The sequence below is a fragment of the Abrus precatorius genome, unplaced genomic scaffold (assembly GCF_003935025.1).
Source record: "Abrus precatorius isolate BTA unplaced genomic scaffold, Abrus_2018 Scaffold7, whole genome shotgun sequence".
In the NCBI taxonomy this organism is placed as follows: Eukaryota; Viridiplantae; Streptophyta; class Magnoliopsida; order Fabales; family Fabaceae; genus Abrus; species Abrus precatorius.
Window position 1 is genome coordinate 8942090 of NW_020874417.1, and position 26203 is coordinate 8968292.

Below are 26203 nucleotides of genomic sequence, written 5' to 3' on the forward strand. Positions count from 1 at the left end.
TTGAGTTTTGTCTTTGCAGTAGGCAAAACACACAAGATGTTGACACATGGCGCAATCTGATAGTTTCATCTCTACTAAAGACGAAATAGCATTTAAAAAATAAAAAAAAATATTTCGTCTATACAGTATGCGAAACAGGTCTTAACGTGGCAAAAAAGACTCCAGACATAGAATTTGTTTTTAAAAAACATTATTTTAAGAATTTGTTTTTTAAAAAACATTAAAAAAATAAATAAGCCCAGCTTTTTGAGATTTTTTACTTAAATATTATAATTTAAAAGTTAGTTTTTTATTTATTGTTTTTTAACTTTTTTATTTGAGATAAATTTAATTATGTGACAAAAGTTTTATTAATATTATTAGCAAAAATGTAAATTTTATTTTTTAAAATAAATTTTGTCAAAAAAACGTAAAATAAACATGATGTTGATACATGTTATTATTTATGTAAATTTTATCATAAAAATATCATAACTCGTTGGAGTTGATATTGACATGTAACCTAAATTTAGCAATTTATTTATCTTATATATATATATATATATATATATATATATAATATCTAGCTACATACAAATATATATAAGCCATATTATTTTTATATTTTTCTAGAAATATGTTACATGTCAACTTCCCACAAATTGAATCATTTTTAAGATAAAACTCACACACACAGTAATATATGTTAATATAAAAAAGTTTCGCTATTGCAGGGTAACTTCCTTTTAATTCTGCTAAATATATAGTGAAATTGAAAAGATAATGATTCGTGACGTGACATCTAACTTATTTTGCTGATGGCAAAATTTATTTTAAAAAAAATAAAATTTAACATTTTTATCGGCTGTATTAGCAAAACTTTTACCACAACCATATTCACCTTACATAAGAAAATACTTTGAAAAATACAATAAATAAAAATATTATTTTTAAATTACAATATTTAAATAAAAAAACTCAGTTTTTGACGTGCACCAAAACTCGACATTATTAAGATCAGAGATAAAAAAAGGTGTCGGGTTATCCTTAAAGCATTCATTAAAAATTGGAATTTTTTTAGTGAAATTTGTAAAAATAAACTTAAGTTAGGAGAAACTTATTTGATAAAAATACACTAAGCTGAAGTAAGGATAAAATTATTTGACAAAAACAACTCAGTAAATTTTTTAACAAATTGTTTAATTAAAAAAGTCATATTTTAAATATTTTTAAATTAAATAAATATAAATATAAATATAATAATAATAATAATAATAATATTGTATTATAATTTTATTATAATGTTTTACAAATATAGATTTAGATCCTCTTGTGCGGCAGGATGGTTCAGCCCATGTAACCATCCATTGCCGTAAAATATTACGCTCTAATCAATATATGCATGTTGTTGGTATAAGTATTAATTTATTTTTAAATAATTTAATTAATTATTTTATATTTTAGTGGTTATTATTTAATTTATTGCTTATAACAAGTAATAAAATTATTACAAAATTGTCATTTATAAACAATGTCACTTGAAAATGAAATACATGACATTTTATGACACAAATCTAAATTTATCAAATGAAAATAAATAACTTTCTTATAAATAGCTTGTATAGAATCTTCTTGTAGTAGTTTTTTTTGGGGGGGGGGTTTACTCTCTTATGTAACCAAAAAAATAAAAATAAAAAAATAACTTTTTATAAAAAAATTAAACCTTAAAAATTGTTAATAATAATTTTTACATAGTTAAAAATTAATTTTAATACCTTAGAAGTTGCCGGTGACAGTTTTTGAATTTGTCTACACAGTACACACCTAACATTAAGAAATCGTCAATGAAAGTTTTATTTATATTCCCGCTATTTTCTCTCAAAATCCCGTATAAAAGAAAAAATGCGCGTCTAAGAGTGTTTTAATTTAAAATGAGTATTTCCTATTCAAAATTCAATGACTTAAAATTACACTTGACTTGACTTTATTGTCGTGGATCCCACTTTCCCGCGAAGTCAGCTTTCCGTCACAAATAATTATAGTAACGAAATTTTTATAAATAACTTTTAAACATATATTAAAGGATACATGATAAATTTAATAAATAATGTTTTTATCAAAATAACATGATTAATATTTTTCATATATTAAATTTAATTATATTTTGTAATTTATTACATACAAACTTTTGTTATATATCTTTAGTATATCTTAAAAATATATTATGTAGAAATATTATATTTGAAGAAAAAAATAAAAATATAAAAATCAATGAGTAATATAGAAAAAAATAAAAATGATAATATTTTTAACAAATGTATAACAATATAACATAAATATTTCTATAAATAATTTTTTAATATATATTAAAGAATACATGATAAAATTTGAATGGATAGTAATATTTATTAAAATTATAAAATTTAATATTATTAATGAATTAAATTTAATGATATATTTTTTAGTTTTTAATAATAACTTATTATATACATATTTACTGCATGTCATTAATATATATTAAAAAATTGCTTTATAAAAAAATACATTTTATGAAAAAATATGAATAAAAAGAGTAATATAAAAATAAAAAAATTATAATTTTTTTATTTTTTAAAAATGTATAATAAACTATTATTGAAATTATAGAATTTAATGTAGTTATTGTAGAAATACTATTTAATAAATTTTTACTATAATATATATATTTAGTGAGACGATGAAGGCACAATTAACGAGACAGGCCCATGAAACGTTGCCGTTTGGCATTCGTGGTGTGGCTCCACCTCTGACTAAGGGGAGAGTCAGACTCAGAATAAAAATCACACATATCTACCTATCATCACATATCTTCTTCTTGTTCTTAGTTCTCAAAGGTGAAGTAAATAGAAACGAATGCAGTGTGATAGGTTTGAAGCAACTGGAGATGGAGAGTTTGCTAATGAAGGATTTCGAATTGGATCACAAAGATCGTTCCTCCGAAGCTTTGAGTCGATGGAGATCTGCAGTTTCCGCATGGCTCGTCAAAAACCCTCGCAGAAGGTTCCGCATGGTCGCAGATCTCGCCAAACGCAAACAAGCTCTTGACAAACACCGCAAAATACAGGTCCACCTCTTTTCTCTTTTCTCCAATTAGATATTTACATTTTTTTCAATTTTTTTATATCATTAATTGAATCATAAAATTAATTAAAAAGTTTATAAATATATATTATTTTCATATTAATATTATTATAGTTTTAAAGAATAAACTTTAATTAAAAATAATGCCAAAAACACGAAAAGATTTGTCGTAACTTCTTCCGAAAGGAAAAATGAGGTTTCAGACGAAAAGGTTTGGTACTCAATAATAACTGAAACCGATAGAACATTAGAGTATGGTGACTTTTTTTTTAAGAGGAACTTTTTGTATTAGTTGCAGCTTTACTTCTTATTACTGTTATGTTTTGGCGTCCAATATCCACATACAACATATCCATCCATTGTTTCCGTTTTACAGAAAAAATTAACGAACGAAGCCATTTTATTCAATTTTCTTATTCCATTTGATATAATTTGCTCTAGAATCATTTGGATTGAATGGATTGCTTATTGCTTTTTTTAGGATAAATATATTAAATTGATTAAAATATAAATTTTATTTTTATTAATATGCAAATACAAGCTTAAATTAATTCATCAAAATACATCAAAACGAACATTTAAATTTTTAAATATAAATCTAAATTGATTATCCATTTTAAATGAGATTAATTTTAGTACAATATTTTTACACTCTCAAACACTTTGTGGACAATTTCTGCGAGTTATCCACGCTCTTGTTTTTTTTTTTAATTTTAATGTAATTATAATTAGTATTTAATAATAAAAATTATTATGCTTAATTATGTTAATGATTTTAATTTTTTAATTAAGATATAATTTAAATTAGTATGTAAATAAAAAAATATTTTCAAGTATATCGGTAGTTAATTTTGTTAGAATTTTATTTAATTATAATGTGATTATAATTTTATAGTAATTTAAAAAATTATATTTAATTTGTATAATTGGTCAAATAAGTGACACATATCAATTTTTTTTAAGTTGTACAATTTTTAAAATAAAATTTATTAAAATCGTAATACATCTCATCATTTATTATCTACAAGTTTTTTATTTTTATGATGAGACTGACTTTTAATTTTATTATAAATATTATAAAATTAATCATATTCTAATACGTGTTGCGATCTGATTATTTTGAATCTTTGATGGCAAAATATGTTATTTTAAAAAAAATTATTTTTGTCAATTATTTTGGTAAAATATTATGTCATGTCAACCAAATCACTCGTAGAGAAATAATTTAAAAAAATATATAATTTAAGAATTTATTTTTAAATCTGTAATATTTTAATAAAAAAACCTATAAAGTAGGGAAGACAAATGTAGATGTTACTAATGTAACGAAATTTACTCCCGTAGGACGGAAGACAAATATATGACACTATCTCGACAAGTTTGTAATTTTTTTAATAATTTTTGCAGTTTTTGTTAATCAAGTTGTAATTTTTCTATAAATTTATAACTTTTTGCCCAGAAAGTTATAATAAATAAAAGTCGCAAAACTTTCGAATGTGGAAGTGGCAAAGTCCACTAAAATTCACGACCTTGTAGTATGAAGTTTCTTTTCTTAGGGAAATGCCAAAAGTGGAATTACAAAAAAATAACAATCAGATGATAAAATTACCCTCATATTAACGACGGATAGTAGAGGTGGATCCTGAAGAAAATTCTTGTAAGAATAAAAATATTTTGAATAATTTTGATTGAGCGAGAAACATTGGAAGGGAAAGCTTTAAATGAAATTATCTTACTAAAATAATTTTATTAATACAGTTATATAAATATAATATAAATAATTTTGTTTTTTTTAATAATTTAGTATATATAGATAGATAGATAAAAGATTGCAGAAGTGTGGGGAGCCATAATGATCCTTAGATTCGCGAATCGAGGGGAGTGACGAATTGAGACTATTTCTATAGTTTTTTTTATTTATTGAATGATATTGATAATAAATATATTTTTTTACTAAAATTTTTGTTATTGAATATATTTATTTCATGTTTTGAAACTATGACTAACTTTTATAATAAGATTGTCAACGAATGTATCTTAAAGGTCAGTTTGGTTAATTTTTCTATTAAGTATTTATAAAAAAATAAGGATTCAAAATTTAATTAATTTGTGCCCATTATATTTTCTAGAGTCTTTTATTTAATTTCTTTAAAAAGTAAGATTGCTAATTTAATTATAATTTTTGGAGGAGTTTAATTTATTTATCTTTATATTTCTTTTTTATGAATATCCATTGAAAAAATTATTCTAATCTAATTGTGTGATAGTATTTTACACACCAGGAATAGTCGATTTAATGTAACTTATATTCTTTGTTCTTTATTCACGTGCAGATTAAATTTTAAAAGCTTAAAAATTTTAAATAACCTGTACACTATATGGTTTGAAACTAAAACACAGACATCATTTTACAAAATAATCTAATAATTTATTTCACCTACTCCAATAAAGAGAAGGAAAGATGGTACAAATTAAAAGTGGCGATTAAAAAATTTAATAAAAAGATCGTGAATACCGAAGAGCATTGGTGTCTAGGTACACAAGAATCACTTCCTCGATTGACTGGGTCATTGCTTAGTGCTTATCGTGTCCTTGACCATGTTCGTGTTTTGATCCCAATAAATAATTTAATATTGATAATCTTTATGGTGTCTTAAATTTTTTTTATATATTCTATACATATTATTTATAAAATAATATTATTATTACAGTATTTTAAAGATTAAAAAATATTTTGTTTTTATGTATAAAATAATTATTACTGTTAATTTTATAGTACTTTTAATTTTAAAAGCAGTGATAGGTTCATTTTAAAAAATATAAATATTTTTTAATTTTTAAAATATTAAAACGTCAATTAAAAAAATGTATAAGATGTTTTAAGTTTATGGGAAAAGTAGCATTCACTTTGATAGTTACTAATTTTAGTATTTGATAGTGGGTTGATTGGAGGGACGGCAACTAACGTGGTCGTTGAGCTTGAGGTGCGCATCAGCATGGGAAAATTTGCTTGTCGCGTTTCATGCGTGGCATTGAAAACTGAGCTTATAGTACCCTTTGATTAATAAAATTAGCATTTTTTTTTGTGTTGATTCAATATAGTGATAACTTCAACCAATATAATTGTTTCGGTCGACACTTTTTCAGTTATGATTTGCCTGTAACTCTGTAAGACCTCTTAGTCCATGGTTGGCTGGGTTTTGAAAGTTTTTATATTTGAATTTAAAAATATAACTGATTTAAATTTGTGTTAATATATTTTATAATTCTTATGATAAAATTAATTTTCTTTTTGTTTTTGCTATAAAATTAATTTTATCTTTAAAGTTATGTTTTAATCAGCGTCGTATATTATAATTTTTATGCTGAGTTGAAAATTTTATTATAGACATACCTTTAAATAAAAAGTTTTTAAACATAAATCATGTAACTTTAAATTTACTTTTAAGTAAAATTAATTTTATAAAATTAAATTTTGAGAGCTTCAATTTAAAATACGTTTAAATTATCGACTGCCCTTAATGCTGATGATACCAACTCTTTTAAAGTTTTTGATTCGAATTAGGTCAGTTTAGGTAAAGTTGTAACTTGTAGAGAAGTTGTTATAGGATAAAAAATTGATATAAAATTTGAAAAGATAAATTTGTAGAAAACTTCTCTAAAGATTCACCAAAGTTGAACTTCAATTATATTTATTTGACTTAATTTGGATTAGTTAAGGCCTAAAATGCTTTCGGTGGCTAAGGATCTATGACCAAATATGCTGATAGTGATGGAGTTTATGGCTTCAGCAACTCCAAATTGAGGAAATCACTTTAGACAACACACAAAAGAATTTTAATCATTGATAAAACAATTGAAAGACTTAGAATTTTAATATATTCATGATTAGTGCCTTAGAATGTGTACTTAACATCAACCATTAATTTGCCCATAATTTTGTTTCCTCTAATGTGTAAGGATTCATTTTAGACAAGCTTAATGACTCAAATACGTTTGAGGAGAATTGGGAAGATAAGTAAATCATATATTAGAATTTTTTATTGTGCTCAGTAAATTGTATATTAAGCTTGAGTGACCTCTCTACCAACGTGGAATTTTATTATCTTAATAGGATTAAGATTTTGAATTTGAGTTCGTTTTAAAAATGAGAAAGAGTGATTGAACTTTAAGCTTGAGAGACTCACTGGATTAAAATGTGAAACTTTATTGTCTTATTAAGGATTAAGATTTTGAATGTGAACCGGTTTTAAAGGTGAGGGAGAGTGATTGGACATAAACTTGAATGACCCACCCACTAATGTAGAACTTTATTTTCTTAACAGGAATTAGGATTTCGAATGTGACTTGATTGCTAACCTACGATGTAGGACTTTATTATATTAATATTCCTCATCAAGTCTAACTATATTAGGCCTAATAACTTGCATTTTAGTCTTTTTTTCAGTTTGAACTTGTACTTTGAGTTTGGACTTATATCGTCAGTTTTTTTTATTATTACTATTTGGGTATATGTTTCTTTTTCTTGATTTTTTTTTTAATGCCACAAGTCTAGTTTTTTTTTTTTTTTGAACTTTTTTTTATTTAGACGTTATATTATATTATAATTTTTTAATGTAAGCTCAATCCAAGAGTGAGGGGGAGTGATTGAACTTGAGCTTGCGTGACATACTTGTCTAAAATAGCTAAGGCAATTTGAACTTGAGGCCCTCTTGTATATTCTTTGATTTGGTACTAACCTAGGAACGTACGGTTTTGTTATCTTAACCCCGTAACAGGGACAGTGAAAAGCTGAAATATGAGGGTTTAATTTTGATATTTGTACCGTGTCCATAGAGTGAAGTAGTTTAAGTTTATAATTCCAATACGTTGTTATAGAGTGATGTTGTGTAGGAGAAACGGGATGAGCAGGGAATCTTCAGAACCCTTTCGCATGGCAGATTATTATTTGAAACAAATAGCAACTCTTAGAATAAATCTAATTTTAATTTCTAAGGTAATTTGGTTAAAATTAAATAATGACAGAGAAAAGGCTCAACCATACTCAGGCTTTATCAACATTGACGGTAACAGTTGCATTTTCTCTTCTGGTGCTGTATAACGGTGAAGTGCTCTTATTATAGCTGTGTAAACAGCAGTCCTGTCACATGCGTCATGAATAGATCTTCATTTATACAAATTCATATGAAAAATGAAACTAGTTGTATACAATTGATAGCTTTCAAGTGGTCAACATTGTCTTTTGGACGAAACTTAACGCAGTTCCCTAAGTAATTTTTATATTATTTTTCAATCAAAATTAGAGTTCTATCTCGGTTAAAATATTTTTTGTACTCTTTTTTCAGATATATATGTGAATTTGTTATCTTGTTTGACAATATTATCTTTATCTATTCCATCAGGGAAAGATTCGGGCTGTTATCTATGCTAAACAGGCAGCACAACATCTAATGGACGGTAAGGAGTTCCAGTTTTTGTAATTATAATTCATATGATTGCTTTAGCACTAATCTCTTTTTCTTACTTCACCTAGTTCTCTTATGCAGCTATTGGTCCAGCTGATTATAAGCTATCAGAAAGTACCAAAGAAACTGGTTTTGGTATTGAACCAGATGACATTGCATCACTTGTTCGAAGCCACGATTACAAGAACTACAAAAAAATTGGTGAAGTTGAAGGGATAATAGACAAGCTCTCAGTCTCAGTCGATGAAGGTGCTAGTGGAGATAGTATAGATAGCAGGCAAGAGATTTATGGAGTGAACCGTTATACTGAAAAACCTTCTAAAAGCTTCTTGATGTTTGTTTGGGAAGCATTGCATGACTTAACACTAATCCTTCTCATGGTTTGTGCTGTAGTTTCTATAGCTATAGGACTTCCTACTGAAGGGTGGCCAAAGGGTGTTTATGATGGTCTAGGAATCATACTTAGTGTCTTCTTGGTAGTCATTGTTACTGCTATCAGTGACTACCAGCAATCCCTTCAGTTCAGGGATTTGGACAAAGAGAAGAAAAAGATCTTTGTTCAAGTCACAAGGGATGGAAAAAGACAGAAAGTCTCAATTTATGATTTGGTTGTGGGAGATATTGTTCATTTGTCAACTGGTGATCAAGTTCCAGCTGATGGAGTATATATATCAGGATATTCATTGGTGATTGATGAGTCAAGTTTGACAGGTGAGAGCGAACCGGTAAATGTAGACGAGCAAAGACCTTTTCTTCTTTCTGGAACCAAAGTGCAAGATGGTCAAGGGAAGATGATAGTTACAACTGTTGGCATGAGGACTGAATGGGGAAAGTTGATGGATACTCTAAATGAGGGAGGAGAGGATGAGACCCCACTGCAGGTTAAATTACATGGGGTTGCTACAATTATTGGTAAAATTGGTTTGACTTTTGCTGTGCTGACATTTGTGGTGTTGGCAATAAGGTTTGTGGTTGAAAAAGCAGTTAATGGTGAATTTGGTAGTTGGTCTTCAGATGATGCATTGAAGCTGCTAGACTACTTTGCTATTGCTGTAACCATAATAGTTGTTGCAATTCCTGAAGGATTGCCATTGGCTGTGACATTAAGTCTTGCTTTTGCAATGAAAAAATTAATGAATGACAAGGCACTTGTGAGACATCTTTCTGCCTGTGAGACTATGGGTTCAGCTACTTGCATCTGCACAGATAAAACAGGAACATTGACTACTAACCATATGGTGGTTAATAAAATTTGGATATGTGATAAGAGCATGGAGATTAATGGTAATGAGAGTGTTGACAAAATGAAAACAGAAATATCTGAAGAAGTCTTAGGCATCCTTTTGCAGGCTATATTTCACAATACTTCTGCTGAAGTAGTTAAGGACAAAGATGGAAATAAGACAATATTAGGAACACCAACAGAAACAGCATTATTGGAATTAGGCTTGCTTTCAGGTGGTGATTTTGATGCACAGCGTAGGGAATATAAGATACTTAAGGTTGAACCTTTCAATTCAGTCCGAAAGAAGATGTCTGTGCTTGTTGGTCTTCCTGATGGAGGGGTCCGAGCTTTCTGCAAAGGTGCTTCAGAAATAGTATTAAAAATGTGTAACAAAATTATTGATCATAATGGAACAGTTGTTGATCTATCTGATGAGCAAGCAAAGAATGTCTCTGATGTTATAAATGGCTTTGCCTCTGAAGCTTTGAGAACTCTTTGTTTAGCTGTCACAGATGTAAATGAAACTCAAGGGGAAACCAACATCCCTGATGATTGCTATACTCTGATAGCCATTGTGGGAATTAAGGATCCTGTTCGCCCTGGAGTTAAGGAAGCTGTTCAAACTTGTTTAGCTGCTGGAATAACTGTCCGTATGGTCACTGGTGATAACATTAACACGGCTAAGGCCATAGCTAAAGAATGTGGCATACTTACTGAGGGTGGTATAGCCATAGAAGGACCACAATTTCGTGACTTGTCTCCAGAGCAAATGCAGGATATTATACCAAAAATTCAGGTTGTGATCTCATTTTGAGCTATGTGACTTTCAACTGTAGTTCGAGATGTTTTTCTTTCTTATGTGATTAACATGGTTTCAGGTAATGGCGCGATCCTTACCTCTGGACAAGCATACTTTAGTAACCCGTTTGAGGAGTATGTTTGGTGAGGTTGTAGCTGTTACTGGTGATGGAACCAACGATGCTCCTGCACTGCATGAGTCAGATATTGGACTTGCCATGGGCATAGCTGGAACCGAGGTTTGTGACTTTGTTATTATGGTGAATCTGATGATATTTAAGTGTTACAACCATGGGCATTTTTAGACTTGTTAATGTGTATAATTTGTTCTTTTTAGACTTGTTGTAATGCGATTTTTTCTTTTTTATAAATTATACCTTTTACAGGTTGCCAAAGAAAATGCGGATGTCATTATAATGGATGATAACTTCACTACTATTGTCAATGTGGCCAGATGGGGACGAGCCATATACATAAACATTCAAAAATTTGTGCAGTTTCAGTTAACAGTTAATGTTGTTGCTCTGGTTATTAACTTTGTTTCCGCTTGCATCACAGGTTTGTTGTTGATTTATAGAATTTTTGTTTTTCAATATGCTTTGAATCTGTTTCAATAAACAGCCTATTAAGTTTTCTTCTTTATTTTCAGGATCTGCTCCACTTACAGCTGTTCAGTTGCTTTGGGTCAACTTGATTATGGACACACTGGGTGCTTTGGCTTTGGCCACTGAACCTCCTAATGATGAACTTATGAAAAGACCCCCAGTTCGAAGGACAACAAATTTTATCACCAAGCCCATGTGGAGGAATATTTTTGGTCAAAGTTTATATCAACTAATTGTCCTTGGTGTTCTCAATTTTGATGGAAAGAGGCTACTGAAAATCAGTGGGCCAGATGCAACTATGGTGCTCAACACTCTGATATTCAACTCCTTCGTATTTTTCCAGGTAAAGCATGCACCCTTACAAAATTAACTATGATTTATTATAAGTGGCAAATAGATGGTTAAACTTTTAAAAGAACCCACATGATGTTTTAATCCAATCAGCTGGTAAAATTTTCAGAAGTTTGAATATATGATCAAAAGATTTAATGAAGCTTATAAAATTTTTTGGCTTAAATACGTTTTGGTCTTTTGTAAAATTTTGATTTTAATTTTTATATAAAAAATGCGTTTCAGTCCCTTATTTTTGTAAATTTAACATTTTTAATCTCAAATGATGATGTAGCTAATTAAGAAATTATTACGTGTCAATTTTTATAAAACCATGTCAACATTAACGACAAAAAATGTTAAATATAAAAATATCAAGTACTGAAATCAAAATAATTTCTTACAAAGAATAAAATCAATATGTCACAGAAAAGCACGAATTAAAAACATTTACGCCAATTGTATTTAAGTTTATGAATTGAGTAATTTGTGAGTATGTTGTTATTATTATACTTGAATGTATGATTATAAACTGGAAAGTTTAAACATCTACGTACCTTTGCTATTGCCTCTATGAACCATCAGTTTGTACTTAAATACTATTGTAAAGCATTCAAGATATCATATATAACGATCAAGTTCCATTGGACTGCTTATTTTATTTTCTGTTTTCCTTTTGCCCCATTCATATTTTTGCTAGGTTTTCAATGAAATCAACAGCCGAGAAATTGAAAAGATAAACATATTCAGAGGCATATTTGAGAGCTGGATATTTTTTATGGTAATTATCTCCACAGTGGTATTTCAAGTAATCATAGTTGAATTTCTGGGAGCATTTGCCAGCACAGTGCCTCTAAGCTGGCAATTCTGGTTACTCAGCGTGGTACTTGGAGCAGTGAGCATGCCTATAGCTGCTATCCTTAAGTGCATACCAGTTGAAAGGGGATATACTAAAAACCACCATGATGGTTATGAAGCACTGCCTTCTGGTCCCGAGATGGCATAAAATATGGCAAGAGTATGACTTTGTCCTTTGATTTTCTTTTGTACAAACATGGATGAAATTTTGGTGTTTGTGGCCGCATACATGTTTTTGTCTTTAGTTTTTCAGAAACTAACGGAAAAAATAGAGGGAAAGTCCACACACCTGATCTAGTATTTTTAGGAAGGTAGAAAGAAACTCTTGTCTTGTAAACTACTTTGTATCCGACCATGTGCAACACTTTTTGCATATGTTGAAAAATTCAAACCAGATCAGTCGGTTCAATACGCGAACTAGCCAATTAGCCTGTCTAATCAATACAATAGATTGGTTGTATATTTAGGTGCGTTTGAACAAGTTTATCAATAACTTATTATAATAGTTTGTGACACATTTATAAGAGGTCTAGAGAAGTGTTGTAACGGTACTGGTACGTGTTAAATTAGAGATGGCAAAAGGGTAGTGTTCTTGCAAAGATACTCCAGTGATCAAATTAGTGATTATACTAGTACGTAATAACAGAAAATAGATCTAGTACCTCAACAAGTGATAGGCTATTGGTTATATATAATGCTAGAATGCAATTTCCACACAATCAGGATACAGAAGCTAAATTGCATGATGTGCTAATGTGACAACAGTGAAATATTCTGAATACCTGTAAAGCGTGATCTCTCTTGACTATGATCTCTTGTAACGAAGCATGTATGAAACAAACTTCACAGGCCCAATTTACGTATTGGGCTGTGAAGTAGGTATTTGGCCCAATTGGACAGATAAAGTGGGCAATCTGGAGAGATCACGCTTGATTGACCATAAAAAATCCTTCATAGGTTAGCCCCCATCACAGTTAAAATTTATCAACCAATTTTCATTATCCCAACAAAAATATTGTAAGCCTTTAGAGGTTAATGACAAATTAAAACAATTTCGACGTCTTAATAGTTCAATCTATCAACATATGACAACAAAAATTCAATTTTGTATTGTTGTTGAAAGGTGAGCCACCTATATTAGTTATTGTAAATTATACAAAAGAAACAAAACTATAAGCCCCATACAACTTAAGAATAACAACAATAAAAAAAAAAAGTGCACCAACCTAAAAAGTATTAAAATTAAAATGTAGGATGATGATAATTAAACACAACTAGTTTTCCAAGATGGGTGCCAAAATGAGTTTGCAATGCTCAATAATTATTGGATGGACAACTCATCTTTCATTGTTTCTAATAACGACTGTTTAATTTCTTTTCTGTGGCTGTGTAGCATTTACTACTAATTCACCATCTGTGTACATAACTTCGACGAAATTTCGAATGTCCATTATAATAGGAACTAAACACAAATTTGAATTCTACAGTTGTAAAAGGCAAACGTATTTAGCATCACAAAAAACATACCTATATTTATGATGCACATCAACAGGAAAACAAAAATACACCGGAAAAAACAAATGGTTATCTCAGATCATGAACTTAAGAACTCTGCAATTTCATGCTATCCAGCTGTTCCCGTGCTTTCACCTGAGGGTCCAGATACGAAATAATACCAATTTAGCCATGAACCACATTCCATATTCCATAAAAAGCATTACTGAATTTCTGTTTATAAAGGGGGATAAATATAATAGGTTGAGCCATATTTTTAAAATCATTCTGTCTGTATAAGCATTGAAGAGCAATCAAGATAAACCTTGACGCAACTTCTCACAATCTAGAATGACTTTGAGAATTCAAACATAATTTAACACCGCTGAAAAATTTTAAACATAAACATTACATTCTGGGTAAGAACCATCTACATTGTTTAACTGTTTTTTTTTTTTTTTAAATAGGGCACTGCAGAAAACTGACTTTATTAGCAGGGATAATTTCACTAAGCTATTCTTTATAGCATGGTTCCCATCTTAAATTTTCATGTGATCATAATTTTGTTTCTCTTTTATACATAGAGAGAGCTTAATGGTGTTATGTGATACACGTAACTATAACAGTGCTATCACGCTCTATTGACAACCTAGGTTCGACATATTTTGTGTTTGTTAAAATGTTGCTTTAAGTTCAAATTAGGCATTATATCTGTTGTGATTGCTAAAGCAGAAAAATCACGGTCTGTTGTGTGCCTTGATGTGGAAGACAATCGAAATCTCCAATATGCCCTAATTTTTAATGTTTGTTTGGGGGTATTTGGGGGTTTTGATGACACAATAACATGGGTTTCAAAAGAGTTCTCAAGAAAAGTCAATACCTCTTCCAATTTTTGCGCTCTCTCTTCTCCCTAGTCTCTGCCCCTCTATTACTATGCGACTCATCAGCTCAATGCCTTTCAACAACTGTTCGGCCATGTCCTAGTATTTTCCAGTCAGTACTTGGTGTCTTCTGGTTAACCCATGCTCTATTTCACTGATTCTGCATTTTCGTCAAGTGCCCTGTTTTCCCTTTTGTTCTCACTGTCCTGCTGGTTGCTGTTCTCTCCTTTTCCTCTTCTTTTTTCAATTCTCTTTTTCTCTGTTTTTTGTTGGTTAAGGACTTCCTATTCTTTTTTGTTTTGTCAACGTGCCCTCCTTGTTCTAATTTTTTTATTCTCTCAAGTCCAAAGGTTTTTTTGTTATCTGTCTCCCAAAGACCTAGACTAATTATTTTGTCTAAGCTCTCTCCTTGCTATTTACTTGAATGTTTTGTTGAAGACTTATTACTTCCTCTTGTCAATTATGAATATGTCATGAATTTTGAATATATTTTAACTTTTTAAGCATTTATATGGATATAGCATAAAATATGTAATCTATATAAAAAATTTCAGAATAGTGGCTGTCCCGCCATGCGCTATACCACTATAGCATTCTTAGGGTCAGCCGCAACGCAATGCTATTTGAGATTGATAACTGTGTGTTGAATCATTATGTTTCTCCAAATCTGTGACTTAGCAAAACAATTTAGTTGTCTAATAATGAAAGATTTCATCCCAGAGACTGACTCAAACGATGCATACTTACCATACAAGCTTTTACTGATTGATCAATATGGACTCCAGAAGAATTGAAAGAAAAATCAGCAATACTCACCTGCTCTAACTTTAAATCAGCATCCTTTAGGGCTCTCAGAAGATGAATTATACGGTATTGAAGTTTTTCATTTTCTGCAGCAAGCATCTGAGCCTGAAAATAAAAATTCTTAATAAACAGATGTATGATACCCATTACAAAAATTCCATGTAAATAAGCCTTAAATGGGTATGACCTTCTCTTTTTCTGAAATTAACTCTGCATTTGCAACATTTAGCTTTGACTGGAGATCATTAATCACTTTCAAGTGTTCCTCATTTCCAGCATCTGAGTAAGTTTCATATATATGTAATTTAAGGACACAATCTCAGGGATGGGCTTCAATCTGAGGATACTATTTGTTGCAAAGAGTACCACCTACCTTTATCACTATTAAAGGCAGCTTCAAGTCTCGATAAGCGCTCCTGCAATAAAGATATGCTGGTAAGAGAGTCATAAGAAATCCTTCAGTAATTTACACACAAAAAGAGTTTTAAGTTTAACAAAGCTCAACCAGAGAGATTGAGCTTTAACTGTACTCTATGACAGTATGATGAAGTAATTGCATAGTTTTTGGGACACAGAGGAAACAAAACATATGGTCGTAAGCCATAACAGTCATTGAATTTCAATCATAATGATATTAAATTATCAGCGACAATCCCTGTATAAGGAAAAACTTTGAAGTTCTTCCAATTCCAACAAGGAAACTTCATTTCGAAATCCCAATGTTTTTTCACTAAAAAGGAGCCATATTTTGCAACATTGCCAAAATTTCATGCAGTTTGTAGTACAGCAAGTCTGTGGAAAGAGAATGTAGTGGAAACTCAATTCCATATCTGCACAAGATATAAGCAAATGGCTGTGTTGAAAGAGAGAAAAGCAAGAGAATACGTGATGAATCTGCGTATTTCAACTACACAAGAGAGCATATAATTTTATTAATAATAGCAATAATTACAAAATATTTGCAGAATATTCAGTAACCTAATTAACATAAACAAAGATAAACCTGCCTTATTACTATAATGACATATATTTAATACTTCGCCTCAAGCTGGAGCATATAGGCCATATGCATCAAGTTTGTCACATAAATAACTAATACGAGAACTTCTAAATGATTTGATGAAGACATTTGTCAATTGACTATTTGAATTGACAAAGCTAGTGATGATATCTTTGGATAAGATTTTCTCCTAATGAAGTGATAATCTATCTCAATATGTTTTGCTCTTTCATGGAACACTAGATTTGAAGCAATGTGCAGAGTTATATGATTATCGCAAATGAGTGTCGTTTTCATAATCTCGTCAAATCTTAATTCTTTTAGTTGTTTCAACCAAATATGTTTGACATGACTCGATATCTTGTTTATGCACTTGAACAAGCAATAGGGGAGTCTACTCAATTTGCATTAAAGTAACCCACAATTTCAGTGACTCATATCTTCACACAAGAGTTATATTTTCCTGGAGTTCCTTCCATGTATTTTAGAAGGTGAATTATCACATCTCAATATCCTTCATAAGGAGAGTTAAGAAGCTAACTTACCACACTGATTACAATAGAGGTATTTGGACAAGTGACAATGATATAGTTTAACTTCCCAACAAGCCTCTTATATTTCTCTAGATCAGAAAGAGTCTCCCATCGACTAGGTAGAAGTTTGGAATTAGGATCTATAGGGAAATGAAGGGAACCAGAATATAAGGGGAGAAGGGAACTAACCAACCAAATCAAATTCCGAATTTTCACTTCTGCTGCTTGCTAGAAGAAGGAAAATGAGTAAAAAAAGTTTTAATTACATTTTTAATTCTCATATTCTAATTTATGCGTATTTTAGTCTCTCTAGTTTTAATTGCCTATGTTTAGTCCTTATAGTTTTTCAATTATTCAAATTAAGTCTCTCACTCCAAAACTTCACTTAATAATTAACAAAAACATAACAAAGATATGATATATCATTGATTTATACAAATTGACAAAGAAAAAACTATATAAAATAATTAAATAAAACTAGAAAAATACTTTCATTATATTTTATGCATTTTCATTTAGTATGTTTATTTAAATACTTTATACATTTTTTCTTTACTAATTTATACAAGTCAATAGTGTCAGGCCTCCATTCTATTTTTGTTCATTATTAGATGAAATTTTGAGGTGAAACACTCAATTTGAACAATTACGAAATTACTAAGACTAAATGTGAGCAATCAAAATTAGAACCAAAATTGTACATAGATTAGAGCATGGGAAGCAAAAATGCAATTAAGATCACTTTGGCATCAAGGAGAGGCATAATTGTGGGGGTTGAGCAAACATGAAATTTCACTTTCAACCATCCCACGCTTTTTCTTTTGTTGTACCAATTAAACACATAATTTTCTTTAGATCGTGAGGGAAAGCAATGAACAAAAGAGGAGAGAGCTAAATGAATCACAAAACACATCTGATTATTATATATTTTTGTCAATTTAAGGCAAAAATATAATATACAATATCGTATATGCTCCGCTACGGTTATTTGCAATTAACATCTCGTTTTTCCCAATTTTATGAAACATTTGGACTCTTCATAGCCTGCAACTACGTGCTTGGTAGCTTTAATATAAAATGAAAATACGAAGGAGCTAGATTCATTGAAACATTGAATCACAAATAGTTTGAGGAATGATAGGTTTTCAGAATATATAAATATAAAAAATAAATAAAATGAAAGAAAGTGAGAGGATAAGAAAACGAATTGAGATTTGAGTGACCTCTACTTCTGAGGCTCTCTGATAGAAAGGCTTTAAGGTGAGTTCGACGTCGTTTAATGCTACGCTTTCCACCATTCTCTTCTTCTATGCGCCTTCGTCTCACTCCACCACCACTTGGAACCCTTGCTCCGTCTCAAACTCAGACCACACTAAATACGCAAATATCACGTTATACTAACACTATGTTTAAGATATTATTTTTTATTTGGTCATTGCTAATAAATTATATTATATTTTTTCATTATTTTTCATTAAAAATATATTATTTAAGATATGTCCAAATTTAAAGTTGGTGACCGTATATTATCAATTTATTTTCTAGTTTATTTTTAATAATTAGTTATTTTAAATATATAAATATTTTATTATAAAAATAAAATTAATTATAATAGCGTGTGATTATAAACATAATCGATTATTTATATAATTATTCTATGCACCTTTATAATTATTTTTTTAAGATTAATTGCAGTTGTATATCCTTAACTTTAAATTATTTATGATTTAATTTTAATTTTTTAAATATAATTAAGTTTATTTATTTTTCAAAATTAAGCAAATTCAATTATCAACTTTTTACATAAATTCTTTAAATTTTGTTTTTATTTAAAATATTGATTAAATTATTTAAAACCTTTTTTTTTCTAAGTTGACACTATTTTGAAAAGGTTAAAACATCAAATTAGTCGTTAGCAGATAGGGAATTTTCAATTTAGTGTTTAAAAATAAAAATTATTTTTTAAATGTGTAGTGTTATTTATTTTAGTTCTTTTATTAAGACATGTTAACTAATTTTTAGATAAAAAAATTAAAAAGAAATATTTTATTTTTTATTTTCATATAACACTTCATTAAAAATGTGCACAAAATAAAGTATTTTTTAATCATATTATATTATTATATTTTTTATCGGCAAAGTTAAAAATATTTAAGTGTTACACCAACAAAAACTCATCAAAATCTAAGGGTGACTAATGCAACTATTACGGCAAAAACATTCAAAGGTACAAGTTTGATTAAAGACGTGACCAGTGCATTAACAGTTAGTTTGATAAGCTTAATCACTAAGAACACAAAGGTAACCAGCTCACACAAACTTTTACAATTTATTTATTTTGTGGCTGTATCTCCTCAGCTAAGAGCCTATTTGTTTCAGTTTTTTCATAATAAAATCACTTGCTTCTTTTTAATGAATTTAAGTATTTGTCTTTAGGTTTTTAAAAATATTAAATTTCAATTATTTTGGAGAACTATTAATAGTTTATGAAAAATATTAAAATTTTAAATATTTTTCCCAAAAAAAAGAAGTATAACTAATTAAAAAAATTTATAACAAATCTTAAAATGATTTTTTAAAAATATTCAAACAAACTACCGAATATATAAATCAACTCACACAAAATTATTCTTACTTAATTTATGATTTTAAATTAAAATTCTAATAAATACAGTTGTGTTAAATATTTTGAAGGAAAAATTATTTTCATATTTTTGGTACAAAACTGTCTATAAGTTTGCTACATAACCACAACAGTTTTGATCATTCCCTAGGTGGTAGCAGTGATTTTAAGCTATCATCTGTCCAATTGCCAACATGGGTTATATTTGTCATCATTCTTGAAACTGTATCAAAAAATGAAAAGCCTTGACAATGCCCCACATATGTGGTTATGGAAGCATACATGTCTTGCCAAGATAAAATAATCATGGTTGTCCAAGAAGTGAAGGCCTGTAAAAAGCATGGCTTTGTGCAATCTCAATGCGTTCTCGGGGATCATTCAGATTTTCATCCCTAAGAGCTTGGAGAATAGCTTGTGATGACTGTTCCCTGAGAAACACACAAACCCAACATGCACCACAAATAAGGGAAAGAAACTTAGATATGTCCAAACACTTCAAAGGTTCAATTTAATTACCCTGTCGGTCTTCATATTTTAAGGCTGAAAAAATATGTCATTATACTTCGATTTACGCGTAAATTTGATCTCCTAAATTATAATTTATTTAGTTTTCAGTTTTCTAGTAATTAAAATAGTTTTTTTAACATGTACATAATAAGAAATTAATATATAGTGTACCTTTTCATGAAAAGCAAAAATATATACAAATCACTTGCTATATATATAGGCAACACAAAAATGTGTTTAAATGAAAAATTAATGCCAACATTACATTCTCATCAATTATCAAACATCAATAAGAATGTGTAATTACGCACATAATTTTAAAGAGAGAACTGTTAACAACATGCTTTTAAACACATTTTTAATACCCATTTTGTGATTGATAAGATTTTAAGTAACTTTTTAAAAAATAAACCAATTACAAAGTATATTTAACATTTCTCTTTTAACAATTGGGAGCCTACAAAGATTATTAAATGTCAGCAATTACAATTATGGAGACCTAAATTGTATATAAGCTAAAGTGTAGAAATGAAAATTGCAGTTAAGCCTACTTTAAATTACTTGCTCAAATGTCATAAGCTGAAAGGGTCATGACAACAGGCAGGAAATGGTAACAAGAAATGAATTACCTGGATATCAATATTTTGTATAGTGTCTTCAAGATCGGGCAAAGTTCAACTGGAGCAACCGGCTTGTTATCTTCAGGGTGCAACACATTCAGGCTTGAATGGCTCAAAAGTTCAAAGAAGGCCTCCACTGCAGAGACACCCTAGAGTAGAAAGATAAATAGGGTAAATTTTTTTCACTCAGAATAACTTGAATGAAAATAAAATGATAGGTAATAAAATGTTGAATGTGAGGAGAAATTCACAAATTAAGGGAAAATCCTCCTTTCTCTTGCGAATGATATTAACTTCACAACTTATGGAACAAAGGCATTTATGAGGTCAACTATCTACAGTAGTTTGAGGTTGGAGTTTGCACAATATCAAAATGGTCAAAAGCATCCTATTTGTATCTCACTTTCACATTTTACAAAATTTGTTCTTGCAGGTACACATGAACTATGAAGTATTAATCTTTTAGTTCTACGAATTCACTTGTGTGATGACAAAATGGGTCTGACACAATGGGTGACTTGTTTAACCTACTTAAACTGGCAGGCTGAACTATGAGTTCCATGCCCATTGGTCTATATCCTGTTTAAGCACCTCAAAATGAGAGTCAATGGCAAGTGAGGGTATATCGAATTAGCCCATCATGCTTTTTTTTCAAAACATAAAAATAATTAAAATATTTTATTTATTATCTAACTATTAATTTAATGCTATTTTAATAATTTGATTTGTTTAATTTTTTTTGGTAGATTGGCCGATTAGCTTGCTGGTCCACCCCTTACAGTCTGGTTTAGGATATATCACTTTTAAAATGAAGGTGTGCATGGGCTAGCCCACCTTTTGGCAAGCTTTTTGCTGCGCGGAACAAACTGGCTCGTCTTGCTGGTGTGCATGTTTGTGTATGTTTTATTGTTCTACATTTAAAGCATGAAATAGTAGGGATTGGAGGAGGATCCTTACTATTTCAATCAAAAAGATCTATTTGTATGAAATTGTAATATCATATTTTTTGTATCAAGAAAATTTCTCTTTGTTCATGCTCTTGTAAATCCGACTACAAATTTAAGGTCAAATGCCAATGATAATACAAGGACTAATTAAAGAAAAAAGATCTACATTGCAATTGCAAGGATGCTTTAAACCATCCTTAACTTATTTCTTCCTACAACAGCTGCAAACTCTCCTCAAGGTACTATCTCATATTTCACATTTTAATGCATATTATACAATTTGTACATTCCAAAGTGCAATTGGCACACCTAAGGAATTTAGAAGAATTGCTTGGAAGGAACTAATAAGTGGAAATTTCGAAACATACCTGAATCATTCCTTTACCACTGATGCTGTCACCCATGTCAGGGCTTAATTCACCCTTAGCAAGCATCTGGCCATACCATGCGTTTCGACCTTTTAATAAGGTCACCTAAGTGTCAGCCAATAATGGCCCTGCCAGTTTCTCAGGTTCTTCGGCCAACAAATGAGTGATAAATATCATCTCTGATGTGCAGTGTGCAAAGTATACAGATTTGCTTGTAGCACTCTCATTGGTAAGGGCCGCTACCATTCCTGACAACAATAAGAAAGACAATAAATAGAGATTGTAAATCAGAAATTAAATGTAATCTATCGAAACGAATAAGAAAGCAAGATGCTGTTGCTGCAGTCAAAATTTACCATTCGTCATTTTGGATTCGCATTTAATTTCCTATGAATCTATGTTTACTTCAACGTTACTGGATGTAGTTTCTATGTTTGATTCATGTTTATAGGTTTCCTAACGTCGCGTTTAAATGCCTATGAATCCACATTTACTTCAATACTATTAGTTGTAACTTCAACATCTGATCCACATTTATAAGTCTTCTAACATGAATCAAACACACACTAAAATAGTACAGATCGAGGAATGAAAACAGAAGAAATTCAATTTTGATAAAAGGTGTAATAAAAACAACTTTTTGTTATGTAAATTCATAAAAAGTTGGTAATAATTGGACATCATAGAGTTGCAAACTATGAAATTACTTGCTTAAGAGATTGCAAAAAATTATCACACATTTTACATTGAGAGTCACCAGGTTAGTACACTTAGAAAACAGACTTCATCCAGAATTTGACCAGAAAAAAGTAAAGATGGAGTTCCCATCAGATGTTTGGAATACGAAAACCAAAGTTTGATAGTTTCTGAAGTAGGGAGTAATTCAACAAGTGAATTGACACATTATCAACTAGGAACTAGCCAACTAGCATATGCATGAGAAAAGATCTTGAAAAAGGGTAATATCAAAGTAGATGGACCAATGCTTAAGCTTTAAATGCCTATCCGAATCTCATCTGGTATCTCAACTAGTTTGCTTTCTTCTTTCTATAGTTCTTTCCTTTTGTGCATAAAAAATGTTCTTTTACATTTCTCCTATTATCATTCAACAAAAGTTACTTTTTAAGCACATTGCCATGTTGCATAATATTCAAAATTAAAATTGGCAGTGGAAACTGAAAAAATAGAATGGCATCATAAAAAGGATTGTCCCCAAAAGTCACAACTCACAACCATTATGAGTTACATTCAAAACACATGAGCAATACAGATTACAAGTTTCACATTAGTCGTAATGCTAATAAAAGCAACTAATTTGAAGCTTACCTGCACCAATTGCATAGACATTTTTCAAGCCACCCATGACCTCATGGGTGACAAGGTCACTGTTGTCCCAGACAATAAAATGTGGTTGTCTTAGAAACTTCGCCAGAGGTTTCCTCCATTTCTCAGCTCCACATATTCGAGCATTGGCATACTCCTTGTTGTAGATTTCTGAGGCAATATTTGGACCACCAAGATAAAGTATGTTCTCTATAGGCACTCCAGCTGTCAAAATATACATAATAAAGAAATGAGATTGAGGAAAAGACAAACTAGATTGCAAAGGAAGAAAGCTGTGAATAATTAAAAAGGGAAAAAAATGATGCAAATGTGCAAAGGAGAAACTTTTTTTTACAAAATGACTACTAACTGCAGTATACTACTACATTGCAATGTTCCATTGGTTGGTATCAAATTAATTCTAGATATAAAAATAGCAGTACCTAGCCTGTGGATTATCACAGTTTATCTATGGATTTAGCTCCTCTAAAACGCAATGCACTTCAGAAGATAAAGCAAGGAGTAAAACCATTGATTAGGAAATCAGTAGTTGAAATTTAAACAACTTCATAATTTATTTTAGAAGCACATGCTTTTTATCTCATTATCAACCGTAACTTTCCAAATGTATTACTGCATTTATCCTCTAAAATGCATTCCACACAACAGAAAGAAACCAAATCGATCAACAATATACCTAAATATGAATATGACAAATATATATTTCAGTGAATGAATATGCTAGTAGTGGATGGGAAGGTTGAGTTTCACATTCATTCAAATAACAAAGAAGATTATCTCCACCAATAAAACTCACAATAATTCTGCAGAAGTTTCTTTGGCTAGACTTTGCCTCTAGCTGTACTGGCCAACAGATGAAAAGTTAATAATGAAGTATGCCATACACCAATTAGCAAATGGGTGTGACTATATGAGAAATGTTTAAAATGTGATATCATTATATCAATGAATTTCTGACCCTTGACACATAAAGATGTTCCTCCATTCTTTACAGTTTTCCATTCTTAATATATCTTCTAACCGCTACCACTCACAACTCAACTAACTGCAAAAAATTTGACTGTATAACACCAACTATGTATATACTAATTAAATAAGGATGTTTCTCCCACAAATAGAAAGTTGAAATTATATTATTCCATATGATAGTTTATGCAAGTCAAGGTTTTAAATTGTCGTTATGGTGACGGTTTTAGTTGTGAGGTGATTACCAAAATTGTGGGCAAATTCAGCTAATTTAATTGTGGAAATGCAATTTAAAATTTGATGGGATCGATAAGGAGAAAAATAAGAGAAAAGAAATATAAGCTTCTCATTCTTTTACGTCTTCTTTAGTATCAAGTGTATGACAAAAATCTTGCCTTTCAAGTGTTGGAAAAAAGCAAGAAATATGGACAAAAGATAACTCATAAATAGAGATGAAGAAAACTCTTACTTGCTTGGTTAATCATTTTTGTGGGAGTTATAATATGGGGAACAGGCTCCAATGCAGCCTCTATACCCTTTGCTAAAGAGATTATCACAGGCACTGTGATTCTCTCCTTCCAATATGTACTTATCTCTTCAAAAATCTCACGTGTTTCGGTGGAAGGCAAACCATTAACAACAATATCGGCATCCCAAACAGCTTCCTGCAGGTTTGTCACAACCTTCAAAGGACAAAGTGGTGTATCAATCATATTCAAGCAAAAACCATCTTTCAGAATCTCATCAGCAAGTAGAATCCTATCACCAAGCCTAGCCTCAACATACTTTAGATAAGCGCAACGCCGAATCAACCTCCTCAACACATCCTCTCTGGAGTTGATTACTTCAAAGAGTTGCTCTGCAGTGGCTCTATCAACTGTCCTTCCTGGCCTTCTCCATATCCTTATTTGCACCTTTTCCCTGAATTGGCCATAAGTATCCTGCAACAAAGCAGCAAAAACACTGCCCCAAGCACCAGCTCCAACGCTCACAATTCTCAAAGGATCACCTTCAGCCTTGCCAAGAAGGCCACGAAGATCATCAAGCTTCTCTTCTAAACCATTGCATCTATGAACAGATCCATTTGAGTATTCATTACTAACTACTCCCATAATGCTTCCCACCATGCTAAAACACAAGGCTTCAAATTTAAATCTCCAATGACTTTTGGTGCTTTAAATAGGTGAGTTACTTCTAATCCAAATTCTGTGCCTATAAATAAGTAAACTAGACACACACTCCTACATGACCTGCATAAATCTTATGCCTTTTACATTCCTCTAACTCAACTACTGAATTTGGCTCTTTGATTAGAGATATTTGTCACCAATAAGATGTGGAATGAACTAGAAAAACAAATTTTTTTGGTGGATCTTGCTGAACCCTAAACTAAAGTAACCAATATGTGAGGTCCTCCTGTCCAGAATTCCTGACAAAAAGCTTCTCCCTCTCTAAACTTTCTTTAGCTGAAATAGAGTAACGCGTCACTACTACCACCTGTACTACTAATAATGGTAGTAAGTGTTATTAAGTGTTTTTTTTTTTTTTGGTTTTCTCCGTCTAGAGTTTGTTCATCTACCCGGCTAAAAATGTTGCAGCTAAAACCAGTAAATAAAATAAAATTAACACTCTTAACTTTCGAGTTGGGAACTACAAAGTTATGTTTATTCGATTAAAGGGTTGATCTTCTTGAGCTCCTCCAAGTCACCAAAAATTTTGTTTTATGTGTAAGAGCC

General features: G+C 30.4%; 2 protein-coding genes and 1 pseudogene across 3 annotated transcripts; 1 reads left to right on the forward strand and 2 right to left on the reverse strand.

Annotated features, from left to right (window-relative positions):
- Positions 1–2715: 2715 nt before the first annotated feature.
- Positions 2716–12980, forward strand: LOC113871164 (calcium-transporting ATPase 4, plasma membrane-type-like). Of its 2 annotated transcripts, XM_027508029.1 has the most exons (8): positions 2769–3082; positions 8502–8556; positions 8646–10585; positions 10668–10826; positions 10974–11145; positions 11237–11535; positions 12223–12303; positions 12402–12734. In XM_027508029.1, the coding sequence occupies exons 1-8, from the start codon at positions 2903–2905 to the stop codon at positions 12444–12446; spliced, it is 2931 nt and encodes a 976-aa protein (XP_027363830.1). In that variant the 5' UTR covers positions 2769–2902; the 3' UTR covers positions 12447–12734. The 2 variants fall into 2 exon arrangements, with proteins under 2 accessions (XP_027363829.1, XP_027363830.1); XM_027508028.1 differs by having other exon boundaries at positions 2716–3082; positions 12223–12980.
- Positions 12981–13729: 749 nt separating this feature from the next.
- On the reverse strand, positions 13730–18456 carry LOC113873243. The gene is made up of 5 exons (XM_027511289.1): positions 18316–18456; positions 15933–15975; positions 15747–15838; positions 15572–15664; positions 13730–14030 (listed from the first exon to the last, which is right to left on the reverse strand). Exons 1-5 carry the CDS (start codon positions 18388–18390, stop codon positions 13983–13985), a joined length of 351 nt encoding a protein of 116 aa, XP_027367090.1. The 5' UTR covers positions 18391–18456; the 3' UTR covers positions 13730–13982.
- A 1478-nt stretch (positions 18457–19934) lies between these two features.
- On the reverse strand, positions 19935–25923 carry LOC113872485 (annotated as a pseudogene).
- Between the last annotated feature and the right edge of the window lie 280 nt (positions 25924–26203).